This window comes from Oncorhynchus mykiss, chromosome 7 (genome assembly GCF_013265735.2).
Source record: "Oncorhynchus mykiss isolate Arlee chromosome 7, USDA_OmykA_1.1, whole genome shotgun sequence".
NCBI lineage: Eukaryota > Metazoa > Chordata > Actinopteri > Salmoniformes > Salmonidae > Oncorhynchus > Oncorhynchus mykiss.
The window spans coordinates 21,025,227-21,052,687 of NC_048571.1; the positions used below are offsets into that span (position 1 = coordinate 21,025,227).

Here is a 27,461-nt window from a genome sequence, read left to right on the forward strand (position 1 = left end):
TCTCTAACTGAAAAACTGGCCCTAAGGTTGTCTTTCAACATAATTGAATTAAAGTCCTCTTGTTATGCCCCACATAAAGGCACTGAATGAATAAATAGCCACTAACTGAAATTAAGAGAATAGTCTCTTTATATTTCTGCCCCTGAAAAAGGCAGTTAACCTATCGTTCCTGGGACGTCATTGTAAAGAAGAATTTGTTCTTAACTGACTTGCCTAGATAAATAAAGGTTAAATAAAAATAAAATAAATATTGTGTTATTTCAATACAGACAAGCACAGTTGATACCTTGTACTCCTTTCATTTAAGTCCACCACCAGTACTACACTAGGGGTGCTTTTAATCTACCATATTAAATCAATTTACAGGAGCCATAAATCTATTAGCTCTATCGTGCTAATTTCTGTCTCGTTTGTAACATTCCTCCAATAGCCTACATCTTCAGTAAGCCTAGAACTGGTTTGATTGGGAAACGTAACGATGAAGAAAGTCAATGAATTGAACTGTATTGTTGTAACACCAAGGGACCAATAAAGAACATAATAACACATTAGTTATGTCAGACAAGTTGTTTACATACAATATTCCTTTTTAAGATCCACATTTGCATTTCAAACATCTAATGAATGCATTAACATACAAACACGATTTGAAAATTCATCGAAGCTCAACCCTCAACTCTCCTAGCTTAGTGTTGTGCTGCAAGCAATGCCGTGGCTTAGACCTACTCATTCACTGTCATGAGATTCTGCAATTAAGCGAGATGAAAACAGAGCTATTGATCAGTGTCTTCCAACCACTGGCTAAGAGGGGTTTGCAATAATGTAATGGTAGCCAGAGCCAGTGATGCACACCACTCCACTTTTGAACACTGGGAGCTGCAGGCAGCAATGCTAGTCCACACTACCACAAGTGGCTCATGGGAATTCATTGTGACAGTGAAGAATGCATTAACCCTTGACCTGGGCACAAGGCCGGCTACAGTAGGCGGGTCAGAGGATGTTAGAGATGAGATGCCTTTATGTCTTGAGTATTTTTGGCACCGCAAAGGCTTTCAGTCGTCCATCACACCGTCTGTCACTCATAGGAGAGAGAAGAAAGAGAAAGGTCAGGTACAATATACTGTAGATAGAAAGACTCTTAGGGTCTTATTCACAACATTGTAACAACGTAACAGGGATTCACAGATACAAGTCAAAAACACTTGGATTCATGTTGCTCAATAAAGCAATGTTTACTGGGTAAAACAAACATAAACTAATCTGTATCCATTCAAACATGTTTCCTCTTGGCACAGGCAGAATGTGGGTTTTTCCAGATTTCCAGGTTTGATTGAATAAGGCTGTAATCGTTTCATGATGTAATCCAGTAGAGAGAAATCATTTACAATCATCAGGATAGCAGCCTAGTAAAGAATGACTCATTATTTCAGACACACTCTCATACGCTGTCGTACAGGGAGAGAGGGAAAGAGAGGGAGAGAGAGAGTGACACGGTGACAGAGAGAAAGAGAGAGAGACAGAGGGAGAGAAAGACATTTGCACGCACACACACACACACACACACACACACACACACACACACACACACACACACACACACACACGCACACACGCGCACACACACACACACACTCGGTGAGCTGCTGCTTCCTTTGTGGGAAAGCAGTCATTAGTGCCAGGAAAGTAAAGAAACAAGTCATGGCCTCAGAATGATGCATCTCTTCACAGAGAGAATGAGATCACGGCAAAATGTCACCATCACCTCAGCGAAGCAGCAAAATGGCCCGGAATCAAATAAAAACACATCTTCACCCGGCCAAATGTGTGTGCAAACATACCACTGGATGTCAGCAGTTTTCCATTTGCTAAAAGCACTCAAAACTGACAATGTCTGCATCCCAAATGGCACCCTATTCCCTTTATAGTGCACTACTTTTGACCAGGGCCCACACGGTCTATTCCCTATGCTGTGCACTCCTTTCAATCAGAGACAGGGGCTCTTATCAAAGGTAATGCACTATTTAGGGAAAAGGGTGCCATTTCGGATGTACTCTGTGTTTACCTTAGGCAAGTGCAGGACAGAGGTAAAAATAGACGCTGTTTGTTTGGGGAATGTTTGTGGACAGGGAGTCTTATCTGTCATTAGGTAGACCGTGCTTTCAGCTAGAGAGATGACATAGTACACTCATACTAACAGGACACTAATTCTACAACCTGCCTACGTCATATCCTCTTGTCTACATGGCATCTACTCATTATGGAGAAAGACAAACATACTAGATCTGACAGGAATTACAGAGACAGTACATTTCCTTTTCTACGGTTTCTACAGTCCTTGGCCAGGTATAATTATGTTTTAAATGCTAATGTTGTATGTTACTTTATCTGAAGAAAGTGTGAATTATCTAAAGGAGGAAGAAAAACATTGGCAGGATTGACATGGAGAAAACATTTGGTGGAATATGGATCTATCAAGAAAAGAAGACCCTGCAATATTCTGTTTCTCTAGAAATAAGATAGTTGTTTGTCATGGGAGGGTTAGAAACACAACCTTGAACAGCAGATCCATTTTCGGGGAGATTTGCTTTCCGCTTTAGTGCTTGCCAACGTTTGTAAAGCTAATTTCATTTGATAGAGCCTTTAGGGGGAATTTAAGTTATTGTTTGGCCAACACATTTTAAACATTAAATCCCTGGATATTGTAAACCCATACAGTCTTCAGAAATATCTCTGTCAAAACTGGCAGCCTTCTCTCTCTCTCTCTCTCTCTCTCTTTCTCTCTCTCTCTCTCTCTCTCTCTCTCTCTCTCTCTCTCTCTCTCTCTCTCTCCCTCCCTTCCTCCATCCCATCTTGTCTCTCCTCTGTCTCTTTGTACTAGAACACTGCTTCACCAAAGCTGTGTTTATTTTATATATATATATATATATATATATATTTATTTTTTAAATTATATATATATTTTTTTTATTCTGCAGGTTGAGGATTTTATTCCCATCATGCACCTATTTTTTACAGTGTGTTCAAGAGGATGAAATGTGACATTTCATGGCATGGATTTCAGAATCGAGATAAAACTGTGATCTAGTAGGGTTTTGTTGTGACATTTTGTGCTAGTTTTCAAGGTTGATTATACCACTATTTTAACGCATCTTAGAGAGGCTATTAATTTCTCACACACAGCCCACTTCACCTCATTTCCAACATGTACACCTTTTATTCACGCTCTTTTCTGGGACCTAGATAGTATTCAGTCTCCTGTGCATCATTCAACTTCTACTCTATGTAGAAATACTCTGCATTTCTCTGGACGTACACAGTACAAAAACTCATCAGCTCAGAGGCAGAATAGACTGTGGGAACATTGTCCTTTGCTTACAGGATGTTTCCACATGGATGACACCAGACATGGAAGGAAATAGCCTTGGAGAAGAGAGAGAAACATTCATCTCCGACAGAAAACGAGCCTCACGTTCTCATGTTTCACAGCTCCCCTTTTGTCTGGATATTACCACACATTTTCTACAGTCTCTTCTCTATCATGTTTTCCTAGTTGGCTGATCCCCGAGGGCATGTGGGAGTTCACCTCTTAGTCAGATGGCCATTCCAGCTACTCCACTGCAATATTGTCCTTCATGGAAAGAGTAAAGAGATGTGTGATATTCACAGCTTTGTAATAGACTAAAAATATCCTATAGCCTATTTTCCATTGGTGTTTTGCTGAAGGATGAATTTCTAACTATTGAACTTAGATATCATTTACTCACACATCTTTTCAACTGTAGGCTTTTGTCAAAAACAACAGGAAAAAAATCTCTCTTAACCGTCCATGTCAGACCTGGAACACAGTCTTGTGTGTCCGAGCTTCTTTAGTCTTGTGTTGTGCTAATGGTGGTGTGTCACTGTATGTGTATTAATTAATGGTGGCAGGTCGCTGCTCCTCGAGGCAGCAGCATTGAGGCAGACGTTTGGACTGCCCTTCACGACGCCTGCCTGGTCAAAAATAGGCCACCGCCACAACACACACTACAGTAATGATCACAACGGTGACATCATCACTCCTGTGGGTGTGTGCGTGTGCGTGTGTGTTTGTGTGTGCGCTCCTCTCAGACAGAGCTCATCTGAACAAAGAGCAGCAGGGACGAGACAGGGGAGAAGGACTGAGAGAGGGAGAGGCTAAAGTAGATGACATCTGGCACGATGTGTCTGGGGAGAATAAAGATGGGAAAAAATGTCTAAGGATTTAACTGTTTTCGAGGCCTCTGAGCTCGGACGAAGATTTCTTATGATTCCATGTAATGAAGTGTGATTGACTGCTTGAATTATTAAAACAGTCTAATGAAAGCTGAAATGAAAGGACCCCTAGCTGTCAGGGTGGCTTCATTTAAACCTTACAGCGGGCTTCTTTATTAGTGTTTTAAGTGCATTGTCTTTGTAATTGTAATGACTTGGCGTCTCAAAGGATTCATTTGAAAACAAGATATCTCATCCCATAGGGTTTCTCTAGGTTTTTTTTTCTTTCAAATGTGTAGATTATTATCAATGGAGTATAAAGTCATTTATTCTCAATTAACCACTATCTATGTAATTCCTTCCAATTAAAAAGTCCCTAATGTTTTAACAACTTTGAAACAACATGTCCTATTTGGACCGCTTATAACATTCCATCATCAGGGCTAATGTTTCGAGTTCAAGGTGATTCAGAATTGAGGCATATTCAAACCCTTTGTGATCCCCGTTCACACTGAGGTCGTGGAGTGCTCTTCTCTAATAAAGGGTCCCTTTGTGGCATATTCACGTGTGTCCCTCCAGGAACAGAGTCAGTGAAAGTAGCGGGCCAAGAGATTCTCAAGACCTGGAGCAGCCGTGGGAAAGAAAGGCTGTGGTGGAGGAAAAGCAGAAATGTCTAAGGGCATTCCTTTGTGATTACACCGCTGGAGAAGTCCAGACATTCTTGGAGCTAGTCTGTGTCTAAGGGCTCTCTAGCACTCGTTAAGACTGATAATCTAGCTTGTGTTTCTATAGCGCACCATTCTGTAACTCAGTAACAGTTTGTTGCAGTTTGCACCAAACTAACATTTGATATATCCGAGAGTCTGGTGAGACATTGGTTGATTGATTATGCAGGATTAGAACTGGCAACGCAACATACATGTAGCCCTATTCCCTTCTCGTTATCTCTCTTGGTTGAAAAGTAGACATTTGGCCTGCTATTAGACCACTACCCTCTTCGATGAGATAGAAATTGAGAGTGACAGCTCAGTGTCTCTGAAGCAGTGTGGATCAAGTTTCCTCACTGGGCTCTATATTATATTTTTGCCTACATGCCCACAATCTAAAATGTTCCTATGCTAAAATACTTGCTGATACCCCCAATGGAAAATGTAAAAAACATCTCCCCTTTCAAAGTAAACATGAATGAAAAATGGCTACAAGGAATGTTATTTTGTTGTTCAATAAGCGACATCGGCGGAGGAGAGCACATGATGCCGTGAATCGAAGAGTAAGAGCTGAGACCAGCCGCAACGGTAGACTAGGTGTGAATTTCAATTATATTTCCTTAGTTCCTTGCGTCCTCTCTCCTTGCCTCCTTCTCGAAACGCATTGGAATAATAAAGATCAGAGGGGAGGAACCTTGTGTGTTTTGAGAAGGAGACAAAGGGGGAAGATGTGAGGAATCAAGGAAATACAATTGAGGCTCACCCCAAAGCCACCCATTTCATCGAGCCTTGCACTTCATCAGGACACTAGGTCATGTGTCCTTTTTTGTCAGCCATTAATCTGAGGCACCACTCTCTCCTTGACCTCAAGCTATTAGCCTTGTGCTGGATTTACACCTGAACTGATCGCCACGCCATCGGCCCGTGGAGTTAGTAATAATGGCACACTCTGTGGATGGGGGTGTATTGGTCGAGCATCTTGTTGACCTTGGCTTCTACATATTCATCTGTTGTAAAGCAATACGGTTAAGCGTGTTCACTCCTCCATCCAACACCTGACCTCTGACCTCCAACACTATCCTTCACATACCCTCCAGTTCACAACCCAGCTTGTTTAGCTCATCGTGGTTTACCATCTGTGGGACTTTCTTCAAACAAAAATGAATTGTTTACATTGAGATGTATTTATTTTAAGTGGAAAATAATACAGATCTCAGAATGAGAGAATTATCTGAAATTGTCACAATTAAATGGAATATTCTGAGGCTTTACTCTAATGAACAATTCATTAAATTAATTGCACCATATTGTACAAAGGATGCATAACGTATAAATGCAAATGAATAAAAAAAAGTACTGTATTGACCTTGTGGTTTATTTTTTCCTTGACTTCTTTTCATTAGAAGGTCTACAAGACCTTTTATGTCAATTATTCAAATACAGCTCATTAGAGCTGTTGGCAAAGGCATTAATTACCTTGGTGACAAAACAAACATGCCTGTAACATCCAAATAATAGAAGAGCACAATCTGTTTTACAACGTGGTTGGATTCAAACGTTAGATGATGCGCCCCCTAGTGGCTATCCCTATGAACAGCTCATGAGTGTGTGTGGACAAAGATGGTGATATTAGTCATAGAAATAGAATCCATAGAACATCTAAGACTAACCCGTTGTACGGATTCTATTTCAATGGCTGTGGTAGGCTACTTAAGTCCATCTACTACATAACTACATTTATTTTTTTAGGTTGTCAAAACAATTTCTGATTGTCAGCATAAAATAATAGTCTAAACTACAGTACTTTGTGAACAATGTGATACCTGCTGTTCATCATGAGGGCATTAATCATTAGGCCTACATTTCGTAATATTTAGGGAAAGGGGGATACCTAGTCAGTTGCACAACTGAATGCATTCAACCAAAATGTGTGTTTCAAATTTAACTCAACCCCTCTGAGTCAGAGAGGTGCTGAGGGCTCCCTTAATCAACTTTCACATAATCGGCACCCAGGGAGCAGTTGTTGGGGGTTACCCACCTTGCTCAAGGGTATAATGGCAGGTTTGTCTACCTTGCCGTCTCAGGGATTCAAACCAACAATCATTCGGTTACTGGCCCAACACACTTAACCGCTAGGCTACGGGCCACCCCAATTAAACTAGGGAGACATGAGATGTAGTAGCAATCGCTGCCCGAATCATCAATGGTAAATTAGCAACTATCATAACACTTAGCTCAGTATGTATCCATATAGACTCCTTCATCATAATCGTCATCACCATCATCATCAGTGGCTTCTTTAGACTTGTGAAGTCGAGGAGGGTGGAGGTAAATTATTTGAAAAAAATATATATGCTTTTGGGGACGTACATTTTTTTTTTAAATTTACCAGAACCAGCTGGGTTTGAGACATAATATGAATTATATATATTACAGTTTAAACCAAAGTAGGTTATTATATCATATACTGTATAATATAATATAGATATGTATTATACGGTTTTTCATCCTCTCTGTTCGATCTAAAGAGGAGGACGGAAAATAGCCATCTTCACATATAGGTTGATTCTGTTGAGACTATTGACCATTGCAAAACTGTTTTTAACAAAAATAACCAGATAATTGTGTGTTTATACTGAACATAAATATAAACACAACATGCAACAATTTCAAAGATTTTACTGAGTTAGAGTTCACATAAGGAAATAAGTAAATTGAAATAAATTCATTTGGCCCTAATCTATGGATTTCACATGACTGGTAATACAGATATGCATCCGTTGGTCACAGGTACCTTAAAAAAGGTAGGGGCGTGGATCAGAAAAACAGTCCGTATCTGGTTTGACCACCATTTGTCATATGCAGTGCGACACATCTACTTTGCATAGAGTTGTTGATTATGGCCTGTGGAACGTTGTCCCACTGCACTTCAATGGCTATGCGAAGTTGCTGGATATTGGCAGGAACTGGAACACGCTGTTGAACACGTCGATCCAGAGCATCCCAAACATGCTCATTGGATGACATGTCTGGTGAGTATTCAGGTCATGGAAGAACTGGGACATTTTCAGCTTCCAAGAATCCTTGTGACATGGGGTCGTGCATTATCATGCTGAAACATGAGGTGATATCAGCGGATGAATGGCACGACAGTGGGCCTCATGATCTCATCACAGTATCTCTGTGCATTCAAATTGCCACTGATAAATGCAATTGTGTTCGTTGTCCATAGCTTATTCTTGCCCATACCATAACCCCACCATGGGGCACTCTGTTCACAATGTTAACATCAGCAAAATGGTCAGGTGGATGAATTATCTTGGCAAAGTCGAAATGCTCAATAACAGGGATGTAAACAAATTTGTGCACAACATTTTAGAGAAATAAGCTTTTTGTGGTATGGAATATTTTTGTGGTATTTTATTTCTGCTCATGAAACATGGGACCAACACTTTACATGTTGCGTTTATATTTGTGTTCAGTGTATTATCACAATCATACTTTCAATTGTAACTCACCAACATCATCATCATCATCATCATCATCAATTCATTATCAGAACCATCCTGTCAATCTTAACTCACCAACATCATCATCAATTCATTACTATCACAATCATACTGTACTTTCAATCATAATTCACAACCGTCAATTAAAAGGGGGGGGGGGGGGGGCGGAACAAGTACAGTCTTTCATATTCTATTGGCTGGAGTACATTGTCCATCACCATCCTGAGTTGTATGTACTTTCTCTGGGTGTCTGATTGCATTGTAAATCACATGACCTTCTCTATATCAACACACAGACGCCGTCATCATTGAATGCAGCGAAGCTTGGAAGCAAAGGTGAGAGTGTGCTGCGTTTGCACGAAAGTAGCACCTTATCAGTGATGTTTCTAGCTATAGCCAGCGACATTGTTTTACATTTTAATTTGGCAACGATTAAATTGATTCCTTTGATATAATAAATGGATTAGCTAGCTTCTTAACGTTATGTCAGGACGGATGATCAACAACAGCAGCATTAAAAAAAATAGGCCTACCTACCGTTTGCTATTTAACGTTAACCAGCTAAACCACCAAGATTGTCTCATCGCATTCACTGTCTTTTGTGTCCCGTAAATGTCCTATTTGTGGATATGACTGACATGTCCTCAATCGAGTGGTTTATAGTTCTAGGATGGTAGTTAGCAACTGTAGCCCTAGCATGCTTTGTGGTCGTGGGCTGACGTTAGCTAGCTATTTAGCCAAGTAGGTAACGTTAGCTAGCAAGCTGTTTTTCTTTATCCATGTTGAACTTCGAAGCCGTGCCAACAACACGTTTGGGTGACTAGCTGGCCCCAGACAGTGTGGCTTTGAGATCATGCATGTTTCATGCTTACATGTCCATGAGTATTGTTAACGGTAGGTAGCTAGCTGACAAGCTCATTCGACATCTGGTCAGCGAAACAGACATTTTGACAGGTCGTTCAGGTTATTTGGGTAGCCTTTTAGTGACAGTCAGCTAACGTTACCTAACGTTAGCCATGAAGCTATTGTTGGCTAGCTTGCAATTCATGACTGAGATGCTAAGGTGTCACTGGTTTGCTCAACTGTTGCATTAATAAGACTTGTCTTGTTCTCGATCTATGCAAAGGTACCTAAACTATAGTTTATTGCTGCAGATCTGGTAGATGGAGAAGGAAAAATAACTGGCCTTGACTGGTCGAGGAAAAAACAGCTAATGCATTCATGGCCATGTCTGAATCAGGAAGAGCAGCCAAGCCACATTCTCAAAACAAAATGTTTTTGAAAAAAACTAAACTTCTGATGCCGAATTTAAAATTCACTCTTCCAGTTTTGCAGAGCTTGACCGAACGTGTTACTATTGTGCCAATAAATATTAACAGTAGAGAAGCACGTTTTGTTATCTTGTGTGCAGATTATCAGCCTTACCTAGCAACTTCCCTCATGTACACATCAGCATTCCTGATGGTTAAGTTTAGCACCACACATGCCTCATGAGTGTGATTGAGAGAAGCCACAATCGCACTGGGTTAAATCAGGAGCATAAATATAATGTATTAAAATAGTATTTCTAAGCTACAACTGTAGGCTACCAAAGGAGATAGCCTAGGTGCAATACAAAATAAACACTTGAAGTTTACTGTTAGGAACCTTTCCCAAACAGTTGAGGGGGTGGGGCTTTGTAAGGAGATGGACAGGTTTCTTCTCTCTGGTTCTCCTATCCCCGTATGGGTGCTGTGATCCATGTAAACCAGAGGAATGTACCTTTTTAATAAATTACCCTGCAGTGACTCTCGTGGTGCAAGGCCTGACCTGGCCTGCACAGCCCCCCTGCTGCTCTGTCATTCCTCAGGAAATGTCACCATCAAATGGCTGTGACAGTGTGTACCAAATGGCACCCTAATGCCTATGTAGTGCACTGAATAGGGTGCCATTTGGGATGTAATAACAGTGATCCAAGGACAGGTGTGGGGGTTAGGTGCCAAGAAGCTGCTGCTTCTGAACAGTTTGACTGTGTCTTGTACACTGTCACCCTTCTGCTGCCTCAGCGAACAGCCAACCCCTTCTCCTGACTGTTGGGTTCTTATCAGATTAGGAGATTCCCTGACTCTTCAGTCTGGTCTTTACGATTGCAGTTTCAAAACACTGCTAGGTCTATCTCGTCTTAGCTTGTTGTGGTTAAATCACATTTAGCCTAGCCTTAGGGTTGGGTGGAACCAGCACCGAAGGTTTTAGCAATAAGTAAGGTAGGGTTGGGTCAGGACATTGAACTCCTATTGACTTGGTTCCCACTTTATTTATTTTTATTTTAAGTAACTCAGGAAGGTTTTCAACTTACTCTTAAAGGTTGTAATAGGAGAATGGACAAGGTGCAGTTTCGAAATTGTGTAGTGCGTAATCAGTTTTCCTCTTGTCATTGCATACTTAATATGTTGTGAAATCTGTTGTTAATGTATTGTAATGTTTTTCAAAAATGAATAACTGCTGCCTCCCGAGTGACGCAGTGCTAGAGGTGTCACTACAGACCCGGGTTTGATCCCGGCTGTATCACAACCGGCCATGCTCGGGAGTCCCGTAGGGTGGCGCACAATTGGCCCAGCGTCGTCCGGGTTAGGGGAGGGTTTGGCCGGGGCAGCTTGACTTGGCTCACCGCGCTCTAGCGCCGCCTTTATGTGGGCCGGGTGCCTGCAGGCTGACCTCGGTCGTCAGGTGAAGGGTGTTTCCTCCGACACATTGCTGCGGCTGGCTTCCGGGTTAAGCAGGTGTGTGTTAAGAATAGAGGTCAACCGATTATGATTTTTCGATACAGATTATTGGAGGACCAAAAAAGCCGATACCGATTAATCGGCCAAATTAAAAAAAGTTGTTTATTTGTTGTAAAGACAATTAAAACAATACTGAATAAACACTAACTTAATATAATGCATCAATAAAATCAATTTAGCCTCAAATACTGAAACGTGTTCAATTTGGTTTAAATAATGCAAAAACAAAGTGTTGGAGAAGAAAGTAAAAGTGCAATATGTGTTATGTAAGAAAGCTAACATTTAAGTTCCTTGCTCAGAACATGAGAACATATGAAAGCTGGTGGTTCCTTTTAACATGAGTCTTCAATATTCCCAGGTAAGAAGTTTTAGGTTGTAGTTATAGGAATTATATGACTATTTCCCTCTATACCATTTGTATTTCATTAACCTTTGACTATTGGATGTTCTTATAGGCACTTTAGTATTGCCAGTGTAAGTATAGCTTCCATCCCTCTTGTCACTCCTCCCCGGGCTCAAACCAGGAACACAACGACAACAGCCACCCTCGAAGCAGCGTTACCCATGCAGAGCAAGGGGAACAACTACTCCAAGGCTCAGAGCGAGTGACGTTTGAAACGCTATTAGCGCACGCTAACTAGCTAGCCATTTCACTTCGGTTACACCAGCCTCATCTCGGGAGTTGATAGGCTTGAAGTCATGAACAGCGCAATGCTTGACGTACAACGAAGAGCTGCTGGCAAAACGCACGAAAGTGCTGTTTGAATGAATGTTTACGCTCAGTCAGATACTTAGATACTTGTATGCTCAGTCAGATTATATGCAACGCAGGACACGCTAGATAATATCTAGTAATATCAACCGTGTGTAGTTAACTAGTGATTATGATTGTTTTTATAAGATAAGTTTAACTAGCTAGCAACTTACCTTGGCTTACTGCATTCGCGTAACAGGCAGTCTCCTTGTGGAGTACAACAAGAGAGAGGCAGGTTGTTATTACGTTGAACTAGTTAACTGTAAGGTTACAAGATTGGATCCCCCGAGCTGACAAGGTGAAAATCTGTCTTTCTGCCCCTGAACAAGGCAGTTAACCCACTGTTCCTAGGCCGTCATTGAAAATAAGAATGTGTTCTTAACTGACTTGCCTAGTTAAATAAAGGTGTCCAAAAATACCGATTTCCGATTGTTAAGAAAACTTGAAATCGGCCCTAATTAATCGTCCATTTCGATTAATCGGTTGACCTCTAATTAAGAAGGGTGGTTTGATGGGTCATGTTTCTGAGGATGCATGACTCTACCTTCGCCTCCAGAGCCCGTTGGAGTTGCAGCAATGAGACGAGAGAAATTGGGGAGGGGATAAAACTGCCTTAATTTTGCCAGACTCCAGGAAGAGTAGCTGCTGCCTTGGCAGCTGATGGGGATCCATAATAAATACCTACCATAGAGCTATTTTATAGTTTGTCAGAAATGTGCAGATCAACTAGTCAATGTCAACTCTTTAAAAAAAAAATATATATATATATATTTATTTTAGCTAGGTTGTAAGACCCTTTCTCCCTTCGGTTTCAACCTAGACTTTGATCTGAAGCCATTATCGTGACTTTGCCATTGTAATTGTTTGTAAGCTTGTGTGGTCTAAAATGAATCTATGATCGTATGTTATCCATGGTTTTTCGCATGATGTTCAATGCTGGAAGTGGGGCCTGAGTGGGAAAAATTTTTGGAACCCCTGCTGTAGCCTACATCAGTCTAGCGCTTGTGTACTAAATAACACTGGACTATGTCTAAGCCTACCGTACTCCACTTCTTTGTACAATGTTTGATTTACATTTTTTCTTACATCTGGGCTTTTCTAATCTCTTTCCACAGCCAATCAGTGATGGATTCCAAGCCTCGTCGGCTGCCCTTTACGGTGTCCGGCACCACGTCGTCTTATTCTTCATCCTCTTCCCCCTCCTCCCTGGGTTCCAGCAGACTCTATGGAAGAACCAGTGTCCTGAACAGTGATCGATTCACCAGGGCCACACCCCTTAAACCTGACCTCGACCACCAGGTACTGAACTGTATGAGAGGGAGAAAGTGGCAGGTCACATACATTTGCTGACCCTAAATGTCATTTCGTATTCCTAAAAATTCTGCCGGTTAACAATAACTCTTCAAATATGTTTATAAACAAAGGAAGGATAAGGCTAGGCAGTTGGGACAAGTTTAGCCTGTTTTCATGACGACCAATGTTCTCTTTAAAATAAAGGCAGTCGTGTGGGGTCATTATTTTCTCCCCCCAAGAATCAGGCTTTCTCTGCTGCCATCTGACTAAGGGACTGTAGCTCTGCCTCTTGGTTCCAATCCTCTTCTCTATTTGGCTAGCTAGCCGTGTTCAGAAGCAGTGAAGGTATCTGTGTACTTTAGCTGGGGCTTTTTATAGGCCAGCCTAGATTCCTGCCCGTGTGTTTTTCAGCCCGCCTGTCCTGTCAAGGACTGTGCCATTAGATAAAGTTACTACTGGGGCTGTCTGTCTATTTGACTACTCTTCCAGAAGAGTCCTGGGCCCGGCTCAAATGCACAATAAACAAGTGCCTTAATTGACACGTTCGCAGACATCTTTAAGTAGAATTACAGAAGGCTGTAAACATTTTGGAGTACTTTTGACGGCATGTGATGTTCTGAAAAAAAGATCAATGTTATTATGTGAAATATTATGCCATTATAATTATCTATCTAGCATGAAAGAATGTAGGAATAATGTAGGATATTTAGACAAATGCTCTGCAGTGTTTCCCCTATATTAATTTAGCAGTGTTAGCCTCTGCTGCTAAATCGTTGCCGCAACTCCAAAAAATAGGGGGCACCCATTGATTTTGAACACGGCAGAAGCCATGAATGTGCAGAATTGCAGGAAGCTTTAAAAATGGATCTCGGCTCAATGTGTAGCATGAATATGAATATCATTTTTAGTGTGTAATTAAAAACAATTTTACAGCTAAATTGTCTTTGAGGGCTTTTACAATTTTTGGTCTTATACCATTGGCTACGCCCACTACAATGCTGACTTTGCCATCGCTGCTGATGTAAATCCTAGGGGAAACACTGCTTGGATATGAACTGTTTTCCCACTCTTTTCCTGTTTGTGGTGATCTTGGATTTGTACCATGTCAGCTACCCTACATTTCTCCACGTATTGACTTGCGCTCCCTGTGTTTTCACACTCCTGGTGTCTCCGAGCTCTCGGTTCCTCAGCTCGACCAGGGACTACAGTAGCTCTGACAGCCGCCACTCCAGCTGGAAATCCCCTCTGACCACCTCCTCGGTCTCCTACGATCGCTCCTGGGCCGAGTCCTCACTGAGCAGCCGCAGCAAACCGGTAAACTCACGATAGAACGGGATCTTGTTCATCAGGGCACTAAGCTAATATATGGAATTGTTTTAGCATGGTCATACCGTGAATCATTTAGCTATTTGATTTAGAATTTTAGGATCACTTTAGCTATCAATTAAAAATATATATATTGGATAAAATATAGAATTTGGCCTATACTATTATAGCCCATAGAAACAAATTAAATAAAACATTTTTATGAATGGCAAGATGGTCAAAAAAATGTATGGTAAGGATTAAGGTTTTGAAGTGCCTGTCCTATATCTGGGAGATATATATATATTTAACCCCTTACCTTCAGATGAGTCCCGTGGCACTCATGGGGGTCGAAGAGCAAAACTGAGAACACCATTGTTTCAGTCTCCCCTAGTTTGGACGCTATGTTTAGTGAGAAGACCTATTTATATATGTTTTTCGGGGATGTCTCATGGTCTGTGACCAACACCACTGTAGCTCTGCCACCTTCCACCGCAGCCTAGGCGGATATGGTGGATTGAGATGCAGCCAATGCTGTCGCTAACATAAACTGACAGATTTTGATGGTGATTTGTTTTAAATTGTGACTTAGATTACACGTGCGTCAATAGACTTGGGGATTAAACAGTTTGCCTTTTGCCTTTTTGATAGTGATATTACTGATGAGCGGTTTCAAGTTCAAAGTGCCGTTCAAGCCCATTTTGATTCATGTGATGGTATTCTGTGGGTTGTTTTATCAGACTGATTCAGAGCGAAGACTGGGGACGTACTCAGGACTTCTCAGCAACACAACTGATGATGGGGATACCAAACGGGTCAAACTGTCCTATACCAACAGAGCTGCATATACAAGAAGCCCCTCCTCCTCTGTGACTGGCTCCTCCTACTCCAGCAGTATCCTCAGAGACACTGGTATCTGACCCCTGGTTCAAGGGAGAGTTCAGTCTCTTTCCTTGAGCCCTTTTTAATGTATGAAAATACCTGGCAAATGTTTTTTTTAAGTGAACTTTTCCTTTAAATATACTGCTGTTTCCATACACTTGATGAGCGCAGGTCTTGTGATAATCATGCCTAAAATCATTACCATTGCTTTGAGTGATAATAATGATATTACATCTTCAGTTAAACATTGATTAAGCATCTTAATGATTCCTGTCGTGGTTTAGCCAACTTATCTTTTCTATCATGCAGCTGAATAACAAACTGGCACCTTGTGTTTTAGATTCGTCGTCGTGGAAGTCGTACCGGCCTCTGTCCAGGTCGTCCTCCTCTTCTTCCTCCTCCTCTTCCTCCTCAGAGCCCCTGTGGTCCAGAAGGGAGCTGGAGAAGAGGACTGAGGGGAGGAGTCTGTCTAGTGAGGCTGACACCAGCTATAGGAGCTCTGGACTCAGCTCATCCCTGTGTATGTTCTTACACTCACACATAGTGACTCATTTGTGTGCGTTGTGTTACACATCTATTGACACATTTACGCGCACATTCAATCATAAAACTGAAACCGCTACATACTCGCACGCAAACATAATACTGACACGCATGCAACCGCTAATGTGGACATTTGTTTTAGACCGGCCAGACCGTGTGACCTCCACCTATGCCCAGGGGGCCCGGCCCAAGGAGACCCTCTACTCTTCCTCTAGCAGGGAGAGCAGCTCCCTCAGTCGCCACCTCTCTTCCACTTACCAGCGCTTCCCACTGGCCCGGGACTCCACCACCTCCCGGACCACCGGCCACTCCCTGACCACCTCTACCTTCCGCACCACCAAGGAACCCACTGAGAGCCCAGAGCCCACTCTAGGAGCCTCCGTCTCCTCTCGCCCCTCGTCTTGGTACACAACCCCCTCAGCAAGACGGGAGGCCCGGGACTCCAGCCCCCCTCCCTCCGCGCCAACCACCACCCCCAGGACAACCCCAGAGGGTGGCGAGGCATCCGATGGACGTCGCTCCACCCGCCGTCTCCTCTCCCGCCTCTTCTCTCGGCGCTCCAGCCAGGACTCCAGTGGCTCCAGCTCTGGCTCCACCTCCCGCTCCTTCGACTCGGCCGAGGACAGCCCTGTCGTTGAAGTCCCCAGCCACACACCCGTGGCTACCAGCGAGGAGAGCGTCCGGCCCGTGAGTGTGGAACCCGTTCCCAGAGGCTCTGACGCGGCTCAGGCCTTTGCCTTCTTGAGGCGTCGCAGACAGGGCCTGTCCCCGGTCCAGGAAGGTCAGACCCAGCGTGGCCTGGAGGCCTGGAGAGGGGGCAGCACCAGTGGTGTTGGAAGTAGTACTTCAGGTTCCTCCTGGCTGTCGTCTTCCATCCAGACCCGCTGCACTCCTCTCTTCTCCCGCCGTAGAAGAGAAGGACGGGACGAAAGCGCTCGCCTGGCATCCGGCGCCGACGAGGATTACCGTGGTACCCAGTTCCCCCTCAGGAGGAGAGACTCCCCCGAGGATGATGAGGAAGACGAAGAGGAAGTTGCAGCAGCAGCCTCGGGGACGATGGGCGCTAGCGCCGCCCTACAGGAAGAGTTGAGAGACATGGCGGGGAGTAGTCAGCGTTTGGCGAGGTTCATGAGCAGCCCGCTGTTCCGCGTCCACGACAACGTCATGATCGCCGTGGACATGACGGGCGCCGCCAGGAGCCAACCGGAGGGCCAGGAGAAGCCCACCTCCTCCAGAGACCCTGAGAGACTGAGGAAGATCCAGGAGAGGTGGGGATGCTGACTGGGGAGTGGGCTGAACCTGCATGCTTGTGTCCCACCCCCTGTTGTACATAGCACTGTCCATGTGTTGTCCATCGTCTTTATTGTGGCTACGCTCGTCTTGTCATTTAAATGCCTCTTTTGGATGGACCACCGCTTTAATTATTTTACTCAGTCATTTCTCCGATTTTTGAATGGTTGATAGGTTTATTTACAGTTTTCTTTCTCTCGCTCTCCCCTGTAGCCTGCTGTTGGAGGACTCTGACGAGGAGGAAGGGGACCTGTGTCGTATTTGCCAAATGGGTGAGGAGTCTCCCTCCAACCCTCTGATCGAGCCCTGCCGCTGCACAGGCAGCCTGCAGTATGTTCACCAGGACTGCATCAAGAAGTGGCTGCGTTCCAAAATCAGCTCTGGTAAGATTTATTTCTCTCTCTCTGACCTCAACGAATGATTTCTTCCCCTCTGTGTATTCTGCATTTATCGCACATTCTTGCCGTCTTTCCCTCTCTTGTCCAGGCACGAATCTGGATGCCCTCACCACGTGTGAGCTGTGCAAAGAAAAGCTGCACCTGAACATTGAGAACTTTGACATCAACGAGCTACACAGGACTCATGAGAAGGTGAGGGGACGCTCAGTTAACCCCAGACAGTCACCTCCTAGTCAGCCATTATCTAACTGTTAAGACTGTGAACGGGGAAACATTCCGCAGAATATCCCTCCTGTGCTGCTCATTCAACTGTAGAATACCAGAAAGGGACACTAAAAACAACTGTTCTGTGAAACGTTAAGGTTTAACCTCCTGGGATCCAGTCTTAACTTGAGCTTAACGCATATCTGCAGCTTTCAGTGACCGCTTCCTTACACTCGTTCCCTTTCTGTCCAGTCTGAGTACGAGTTCATCAGCTGTGGCCTTTACCTGGTGGTGTTGCTTCACCTGTGTGAGCAGAGGTTCTCTGATGTGCTAGGAGCTGCCAACGACGCCGGGGTAAGAGCCCACGCCTACAGTCGACACCATGCACAACCAATTCTAAACCTCATGAATTTTACACTGGGCTCAGAAGTCATCTTGAATGTTAAGCCCCAGGTTCTTCTTTGGCCGTATAATTCACTTACTATTGTATCGGGGTGTGGAAAAATACTTAATTCAAATGTAGTAGGATTCAGTGTTTTTTTAAAAAACATTTTCCCCCTCTTTCGCTCAGTTTTTCAACCTGGCGAGAACCCTTCACGAACACATGGACAATCTTGAAAGTACGTTCTTGAATAATTTCTCCCCAATGCTGTGTATACGTTTTAGTAACTTGATATGAGGCTGTTGGTAAAACTACCCCCCCCCCCCCCCCCCCCCCCCACTACTGTTTATGAATTGATGGGTAAGTATTTGATTATATTGACCTTCTCTGATGTTAAAGGCCCATACGTGTGAAAGGACAAAAGCATTTCTACATGTAGCATGGTGAACTCTGCACATATTTTTGTTGCCCAGCAACACTGCTGTGGATAATTACCCTTCAGTTAGCTATGCAGAAGGTCCTCTCCGTAGAGGTTATTAGATGGTTTGAAATGCACTGCAGTATTCATCACCGACAATTAAATGGTCTTACTATTTTACCTTTTTGAACACTTTCTAAACTAAAAGATACCTTTTGCAGCTGTTTATTCAAAAATAAATAATGAAATAGACTAGTGTCCGATTTGACTGATAATTTTTCCCTCCGCTGCAGGCTCTTATGGGGAATCGGACGAAGAGGTGGTTGATACTCGGCCGTCAATCGATTTCTGTGACCTCGATGAAGACCTGGAAGAGGAGTACAATTGACCGACGGGGGATAAGGAAAAATAGATGGGGGGGCAAGCAGAAGAATTGAAGGTGTTACCAGCTAGTAGCAACCCATTCTGTTTCATCTTGTGTGATTTTACTGAGTGCAATGGCTTGTGAGATTTTCTTTAAAGCCAATGCCAAGTAGATGGGAAGTCACTCCTGACGTAGAGGTGACGATGTCATAGATATGCAGACTGACTTTGAAGTGGACCGAGGTGAGGAAATGCTTTATACCCCCCCCCCCCTCAAGGTCTCCAGATTTGAGCTTTATTCCGTTAAAATGCAAGATGTCTTTTTGAACTGTGATACCACGAGTGCTTTAACTGTTTCCTGATCTACAAAAGCAGATCCGGCCACCGTGGTGAGATATTGTGTAAAATTAAAAAAAGAGAGAAATTGAAAAAGCTCCCAAACACAACACTGGTTCATTAGTTTAGCGGGTTGGGAGAAAGGAAAGGGCTGTTTAGGGAAGATTATATCAAAAAGTGGCAAATTATTCCCTTTACTGTTTACAGCTCAATAATTGACAGTTTGTTCTGTTTTTGTCTGTTTTCAATGTTTGCGGTATGAAAATGCTATTTTGCTTGGCTCTGAAACTTGTTTTCATTTAATTGTTGCAATAAAGTTTTGAATGTACATGTGTTTGCAGGCAACATTTCATTCAACAAAACTGAACAAGGACAATGAAGTTAAAAATCTGTTAATGTGTAAGCAATTTCAATAACTGTTGCTCAAAAACCTTTTATGATTTAAAAAGAAGACGGGAAGATTCTCAATTGAGGTAAACTCCACCCTCTTCTCTGACCCGGTAAGTGGTCACCATATGTAGAAGTGGCAATTCGTTAATAGTTTAATGGAGGAATTTGCTCGATAGCCGCCTCTAGCCGAGGATACTTAGGTGTATCCTACTGAGACGAGTTTTGTAATCTGCCTCACCCCCTTCAGATTTTTTAAGGTTAAAAGCATGCGGACGTTTAAATGATACACTAGTCATCTTTATAAAAATGTCTGGCACAACTAGCTAAATGTTTTTGCCACTTTATACATTTTGGGATTCCTCCTGTAAATGTAATTTGTGTGTGTTAGTGGCGTTGTCTCATTTCATTAAAGTCCATTTGTTGCCTGGACTAGGTAGTTGAGCGAAACCAATTGACAATCTCCCATAAATCTTTTTTTTTGTGAAGTGTTATTGGCAAGATTTGAACCTGTGACCTGGTCCCTATCCCAGTGTCTTGTCCGCTGCACTAGGGGTGTGGATGGCACCATCTGCGTTGACAGATTTTGAAGTTGTTCAATCAAAGTTAGATTAGACATGTAATTTGTTTAATGTTCGGTATGGTTGGAAACGAGTCACAATTGGGATTTGAACAACTAACTTTGCAGGTCACAACCTGTATGTAATGCCCTCCAACCTACCAACCTTTTTTTATACATGCATCTGTATACTCTGCCCACTGAGCTTTCATCCAACCAATCACATTAGTTCAGTAAGTCAGAGCTTCCCTCATCACAAGGTAATGTTCCTCTGCTCAGATGTTGTGGATGCATACCAGATCTTACATGCCTGGATCGGGTTTCCACGTAACGGCTAACCACATGTTCTAGCAGTCTGGTGCCCGGCTACACAGTTGATGTGGCACGGAACCATTGGTTAACGCATGCAATGTTTGAGCAGGGGAACGTGACCCTTGATTGAGGCAGGGATTTAATCCAAGTTGTAGAACAACTCTGTAGCGCCTTGGATTGAATCCCAGCCTGAATTAGGGAAGCTCCTTTGCAGAATTCCAGAGCTTTCTTTAATTATTCCTTTCTCGATTCCTTGTGTCCTTGCCGCCTCCAAACAAAGTTATTGTGGTAGGTCACAGTGATACCCACGTCTGAAATCTATTCATTTCCTCAACAACAAAAATGACAGGACTCAGCCCTTAAAGACAAACCTATTTTATTGGAAGACCATAGTGTTGTGGATGGTCTGCTTGGGACCAAAATGTAGATATGAAGATACTGTTGAACATTTTGGGAATGGTAATCCTAGTTAACAAGCATTGTTGCAAGGCAGATCCAAATAAAGTCTAGAGGAATGTCCAGGTTATCAACATTCACGAGATTCAAAAAAACATCTTTGGTTTAGATTCTCCATAATACAATTTAAAAAAAAAGAATTTAAATATTTACAAAGCATTTACAGCAGCTGTGTGCAGTTTGAGGCCTCAGCAAGTAGCGACCTTTGAAAACATTAACCCCAAATGAACACCCCTAAGACAACTATTGTGCTTGAACGTGGCAGAAACAACTGCTAAGGCATTATTCACGATAAAACGTTTCAATTTAAAGTGCAAATGTTCTCAGTAGTTTGAGCGCATAGGAGAGGAAGGTTACAGTCATGACAAAGAGAATGCACCTAAGGCATTTACAGTTGGAATGAATTGCATGTAGTTGAAATGGCCAAATGGCAAATGAGAATGCATGCCACTCCAAATTGTCTAAGGGAGTCTGTGTTGGACTGCATTAGCTAGAGTACCTGTATTAGACCTTAAATTGTTTTTTAAATGATGAAAGTACATCAAGCTAATAATTATAGTTCTGTTAATGAAAGTGCCATGATGCAGTTGTTCCTTCTTTCGTCAATGACCAACAGTGAAAACGACACCTTCCTCCATGACAAAATAATCACAAAGAGTGAAAACAGAGAAAAACATCAGTGCCTCCGAGAAGGAAAAATACCCTGACAACAAGCATCACGTATCCAGTGCCTTTTTTGTCAAGTCCATCAACACTGCAGCAACTGTTCAATGTGGCAGCTCTTTCTCTAAAATAATCATTGTAAAGTTAATTAAAACATAAGGTAAAACAACCAAAAAATACTAAAATTCTAGTTTGGGGATTCTCAAAATCCTTTTGCCAATATTTACAATGTCACAGAAAATGCAAAAAAAAAAGCCTGCTTGGGAATTTATACAAATAAATAAAGTTGTCTTTTAAAATGAAAAGGCAGCCAGGTTTCAGTTTGCTGCATAATAATATTTCCATACTGAATAAATGTAGGCAAATAACTGCTTCTTTAAACTGCATAGATAGAAGACAAGTCTCACTCTGCATCCATTATACTAGTGCTGTCAGCATCATCAATGGTTCTCCTGTAGCGCACGGTGGAGTTGAATCTGGCCCTGCTCTTCTTATAAACGACGAAGCCGATGGCCGCCAGAAGGGCGGTGAGGACGACCAGGAAGAAGACCAGCGCCACCGGGACGCTCCCCGACCCTGGAGGCAACACAGCCAGTCAGAAACACATCTCCAAACTGGCCAAGAAAGTCGTTGTTTCAAGCACATCAATGTTTACAAATATATAATAACCATAACCACAGCGAAGCCGGGGAAATCTATGAGCCATATACAATCGACTCTTGTTACATGCAATAGCTTGGAGTGGTCACCAGGGCATGCTGCTATCCACATAGTAAAAAAGTATGTATGAGTTGAGACTGGTGAACCATTGCACTATTGTACTCACGTGTGGGTACTTTGCAGACGATGCGGCTGTGGCTGTCCTTGCAGCTGACTCTGCTCCAGACACCTCCGTCTGCAGACACCATGACAGCACAAGAGTTCTGCTGGGTCGCTGTCTTCACCCCACTAGCAGAACCCTTGGTCTCCCAGTTAGAGAAGGCCAGAGAGGAACCGTCCACCCAGCCCACTGGCTGACCTGGAAGACAGAGGAAGCATTACTGATTCTATTCTGAGTTAAAATAGACAACTTTATTTGAGTAGAATGTACTGTATTGGCATGTAGAATTTTTATGTATTTTAAAGTGCCTGACTTTCCAAATGAAGTGCACACAACTTCCATGCTGTCCAATATAAATATAATGTCTCATAACAGTAATAAGTGACAAGCCTATCCTATTGTACGAGTCAGGTCAGTTTACCTTGTTTGTCCAGGTCCATGCCGAGCCACACCCTACTGGTGATGAGAGGGTTGTCTGCCATGTAGCCAGAGACAAAGTCATTCTCCTCTTTGGTCATTATGGTCAGCAGCTGTGCATCTGTCAATCAAAGGCAAAAAGGAGGCATACATGCACTGTACTGTAAGTAGGAAACCACTTGATTTGATCATGGTGTACTAATTAAGCAATAAGGCCTGGGGGGGTGTGGTATATGGCCAATATACCACGGCTAAGGGCTGTTCTTATGCACAACACAGCGCAGAGTGCCTGGATGTAGCCCTTAGCTGTGGTATATTATCTATAAACCCCAGAGGAGCCTTATCGCTATTATAAACTGGTTACCAATGTAATTAGAATAATCATTTGGGTGCTTATATTTGTCCTGTTACACACAGGTCTGTAATGGAAATATGTTTTTATTTTTTTGCATATCCCAACTCCCCCTGAGACCCGCAGGGAGTAGGGTCATGGCCTGGGTCGCCATTGTAGAGCACTAATGGAGCAATTAGGGCTAAGTACCTTGCTCAAGGGCACAGCGACAGATTTTATTTCATATTTATTTGACCTTGTCAGCTCCGGTTTTGGAACATGCAAACCTTTCAGTTACTGGGCCAATGCTCTAACCTCGAAGGCTACCTGCCGCTCGTAATTTTTGTCATACCCTTGGTATAAGGACTGATATACCACGGCTGTCAGCCAATCAGCATTCAGGGCTCGAGCCACCCAGTTTATAATATCTGATATACCACAGCTTTCAGATAATCAGCATCTAGGAACCAAACTACCCAGTTTATAAGAGTAAATATGAAATACTTGTATTTAATCAGGTTGGTTATAGGGAAACCATTCTCTTACCATAACAACCTAACCCAAGATGCTGCAATAATGTAAAACTCAACTTATATACAATAATACAGAAATATATACGTGTCAAATAGGAGAGATAGTGGGTGACTTACCAAGCCTTTCACAGATGCTCTTGGCATCCTCCATGCTGTACACAGAGTAGTTATAGAAGGTCATGTCAAAAGCATAGCAGTGGTCCTGGTGCTCAACCCACTTAGACAAGCCACTGTTCTGAGGGCAGTTGTTGGCCACCTGGGGAACTGCGAGGTTCGATCCTGATTTAGACAAACAAAAACAGATGACATTGGAGGGATTTATTTTATGGAATCTTAAAAGATTGGTGTGTATACTATGTAAAACAAATCTGCTCAGATCGCTCATTAAACATCAATGTCTTCTTAACACAAGAATTCAAGTTGTGTGTATAATAAATAAATACTAATAGGGTAGGTACTAAGACCGTAGGACTGGGTCTTACTCTGAGTGGTGATGTAATACTAATAGGGTAGGTACTAAGACCGTAGGACTGGGTCTTACTCTGAGTGGTGATGTAATAATAATAGGGTAGGTACTAAGACCGTAGGACTGGGTCTTACTCTGAGTGGTGGTGGTGATGATGTAATAGGCTAGGTAATAAGACCAGGTCTTACTCTGAGTGGGGGTGGTGATGTAATAGACTAGGTACCAGCACTGGGTCTTACTCTGAGTGGTGATGTAATACTAATAGGGTAGGTACTAAGACCGTAGGACTGGGTCTTACTCTGAGTGGTGATGTAACACTAATAGGGTAGGTACTAAGACCGTAGGACTGGGTCTTACTCTGAGTGGTGGTGGTGATGATGTAATAGGCTAGGTAATAAGACCAGGTCTTACTCTGAGTGGGGGTGGTGATGTAATAGACTAGGTACCAGCACTGGGTCTTACTCTGAGTGGTGATGTAATACTAATAGGGTAGGTTCTAAGACCGTAGGACTGGGTCTTACTCTGAGTGGTGATGTAATACTAATAGGGTAGGTACTACAACCGTAGGACTGGGTCTTACTCTGAGTGGTGATGTAAAACTAATAGGGTAGGTTCTAAGACCGTAGGACTGGGTCTTACTCTGAGTGGTGGTGATGATGAAGTAATAGGCTAGGTAATAAGACCGGGTCTTACTCTGAGTGGGGGTGGTGATGGTGGTGATGTAATATGCTAGGTAATAGGACTGGGTCTTACTCTGAGTGGTGATGTAATACTAATAGGGTAGGTTCTAAGACCGTAGAACCACACTGGGGGTGGTGATTGTGGTGATGTAATATGCTAGGTAATAAGATCGGGTCTTACTCTGAGTGGTGATGGTGGTGATATAATAGGCTAGGTACTAGGCCTTGGTCTTAATCTGAGTGGGGGTGGTGATGGTGGTGATGTAATAGACTAGGTAATAGGACTGGGTCTTACGCTGACTGGGGGTGGTGATTGTGGTGATGTAATATGCTAGGTAATAGGACTGGGTATTACTCTGAGTGGCGATGGTGATGATGTAATAGGCTAGGTAATAGGACTGGGTCTTACTCTGAGTGGTGATGGTGGTGATGTAATATGCTAGGTAATAGGACTGGGTATTACTCTGAGTGGCGATGGTGATGGAGTAATAGGCTAGGTACTAGGACTGGGTCTTACTCTGAGTGGTGATGGTGGAGATGTAATAGGCCAGGTAATAGGACTGGGTATTACTCTAAGTGGGGGTGGTGATGGTGGTGATGTAATAGACTAGGTAATAGAACCCGGTCTTACGCTGAGTGGGGGTGGTGATGTTGGTGATGTAATATGCTAGGTAATAGGACTGGGTATTACTCTAAGTGGAGATGGTGATGATGTAATAGGCTAGGTACTAGGACTTGGTCTTACTCTGAGTGGGGGTGGTGATGTAATAGGATAGGTACTAGGACTGGGTCTTACTCTGAGTGGGGGTGGTGATGTAATAGGCTATGCAATAGGACTGGGTCTTACTCTGAGTGGGGGTGATGATGGTGGTGATGTAATAGGCTAGGTACTAGGACTGGGTCTTACTCTGAGTGGGGGTGGTGATGGTGGTGATGTAATAGGCTAGGCAATAGGACTGGCTCTTACTCTGAGTGGGGGTGGTGATGGTGGTGATATAATAGGCTAGGTACTAGGAATGGGTCTTACTCTGTGTGGTGGTGATGTAATAGGCTAGGTACTAGGACTTGGTCTTACTCTGAGTGGGGGTGGTGATGTAATAGGCTAGGTCCTAGGACTGGGTCTTACTCTGAGTGCGGGTGGTGATGGTGGTGTTGTAATAGGCTAGGCAATAGGACTGGGTCTTACTCTGAGTGGGGGTGGTGATGTAATAGGCTAGGTACTAGGAATGGGTCTTACTCTGTGTTGGGGTGGTGATGTAATAGACTAGGTACTAGGACTGGGTATTACTCTGAGTGGGGGTGGTGGTGGTGATTTAATAGGCTAGGTAATATGACTGGATCTTACTCTGAGTGGGGGTGGTGATGGTGGTGTTGTAGCAGATGGCTCCGTCCAGCTTGGCATTGCAGTCCATTCTCATCCAGGTGCCATGGGGAGTGATGTACACACAGACACTCTGAGGGTCTGAGCTGGACTTGACAACAGTGTCGGAGAGTCCCGCCTGACTGTAGTGATACTTAGTCCCATCGGACCACTCATAAGACTGAGAGCCACTAGCCTGCGCAGAGAGGGGAGGGGGATGCAGTATTACTCAACAAACTTCACACTAGAGGTGCTTAGCAAATTTTGCATTTAATGTCTACCTGCCGTTTAACTAAATTCCTGCAAAAGATGAAGTTATTCTCAATAGAAATGGCCGCCGTGTTAGTGGCATTGTGGCTAAGCTCCCTTACATCCTGACTGGACAGACCGATCCACAGCGGGAAGCCGTCTCGCTTGGCGATAAGCTCCATGTGAGCGTTGTGCCCGGTGTCATGCACGCTGGCCAGGTGTCCGTTGCCACGGCCACACTCCTCCAGCGCCTGGAACCAGCTCAACTTCCTGGTTATCACGTGGTAGCTCAGGTTGCCATAGCGCTCAAAGTCCCTGACCGACTGATTGTATTCGTCCTTAGAGTCTTGGGGACGAAGAAAATGTGTTAATAGAGTCAATCAAGTGCAAAATGTATTATTTAGTTGTAATTTAAAAAAAATATAGTACTCCTTGTGAATAGGTGAAGTATGTTTGTCTGAATGGGGTCTACCAACCTTTATCCAATTTGCAGACCACAATGCTTCTCTGCTTGAAGGGGCTGAAGTGGCGTTTGTTGGTGAATATCTCCCAGACTCCCTCAGTGTTGAGACCCGCCACAAACTCATCGCTGGCTGAGACGCTTGGTCTTCCATCTCCCCAGTTAGAGTACTGGACGTTGGTACCGTCATACCACTTCATCTGGTTATCTACCAAGGACAGGAGCAACCACTTGACATGTATTACACGTCTCATCACACAAGAATACAACGACGATCAGTGAGTAAGCTTCAGACTTGATGATCCAGTAAGACATTTTTACAAGGATCCAATTCAGCGTCTCCTCATAATGCAGGGCAATGAATGATGATATGAAAGTCCAAACAGCAGATC

The 27,461-nt window shown here is 43.2% G+C and overlaps 2 protein-coding genes across 2 annotated transcripts in view; one reads left to right on the forward strand and one right to left on the reverse strand.

Moving 5' to 3' along the window:
- The first annotated feature begins 8,643 nt into the window (after nt 1–8,643).
- On the forward strand, nt 8,644–19,706 carry LOC110527479 (E3 ubiquitin-protein ligase MARCHF7). Its single transcript, XM_021608763.2, has 11 exons — nt 8,644–8,782; nt 13,078–13,261; nt 14,420–14,569; nt 15,301–15,472; nt 15,783–15,962; nt 16,128–17,253; nt 17,489–17,658; nt 17,762–17,865; nt 18,130–18,231; nt 18,449–18,497; nt 18,971–19,706. Exons 2-11 carry the CDS (start codon nt 13,088–13,090, stop codon nt 19,063–19,065), a joined length of 2,322 nt encoding a protein of 773 aa, XP_021464438.2. The 5' UTR covers nt 8,644–8,782; nt 13,078–13,087; the 3' UTR covers nt 19,066–19,706.
- A 1,287-nt stretch (nt 19,707–20,993) lies between these two features.
- ly75 (lymphocyte antigen 75) overlaps nt 20,994–27,461 on the reverse strand; it is a gene marked incomplete at its 5' end in the record, with an annotated part of 33,774 nt that continues 27,306 nt past the window's right edge. The window contains 7 exon segments of the mRNA NM_001195412.1: nt 20,994–22,329; nt 22,580–22,771; nt 22,995–23,111; nt 23,972–24,133; nt 26,346–26,556; nt 26,732–26,955; nt 27,086–27,277. Of these exon segments, the coding sequence (NP_001182341.1) occupies nt 22,157–22,329; nt 22,580–22,771; nt 22,995–23,111; nt 23,972–24,133; nt 26,346–26,556; nt 26,732–26,955; nt 27,086–27,277 (1,271 nt within the window). The 3' untranslated portion in view covers nt 20,994–22,156.

Coding starts and splice junctions, on each gene's coding strand:
- LOC110527479 (XM_021608763.2), top strand. CDS start 13,088: ATGGATTCCAAGCCTCGTCGGCTGCCCTTTACGGTGTCCGGCACCACG. Junction 14,570..15,300: donor TGAGCAGCCGCAGCAAACCG/GTAAACTCACGA, acceptor TTGTTTTATCAG/ACTGATTCAGAGCGAAGACT. Junction 15,963..16,127: donor TGGACTCAGCTCATCCCTGT/GTATGTTCTTAC, acceptor CATTTGTTTTAG/ACCGGCCAGACCGTGTGACC.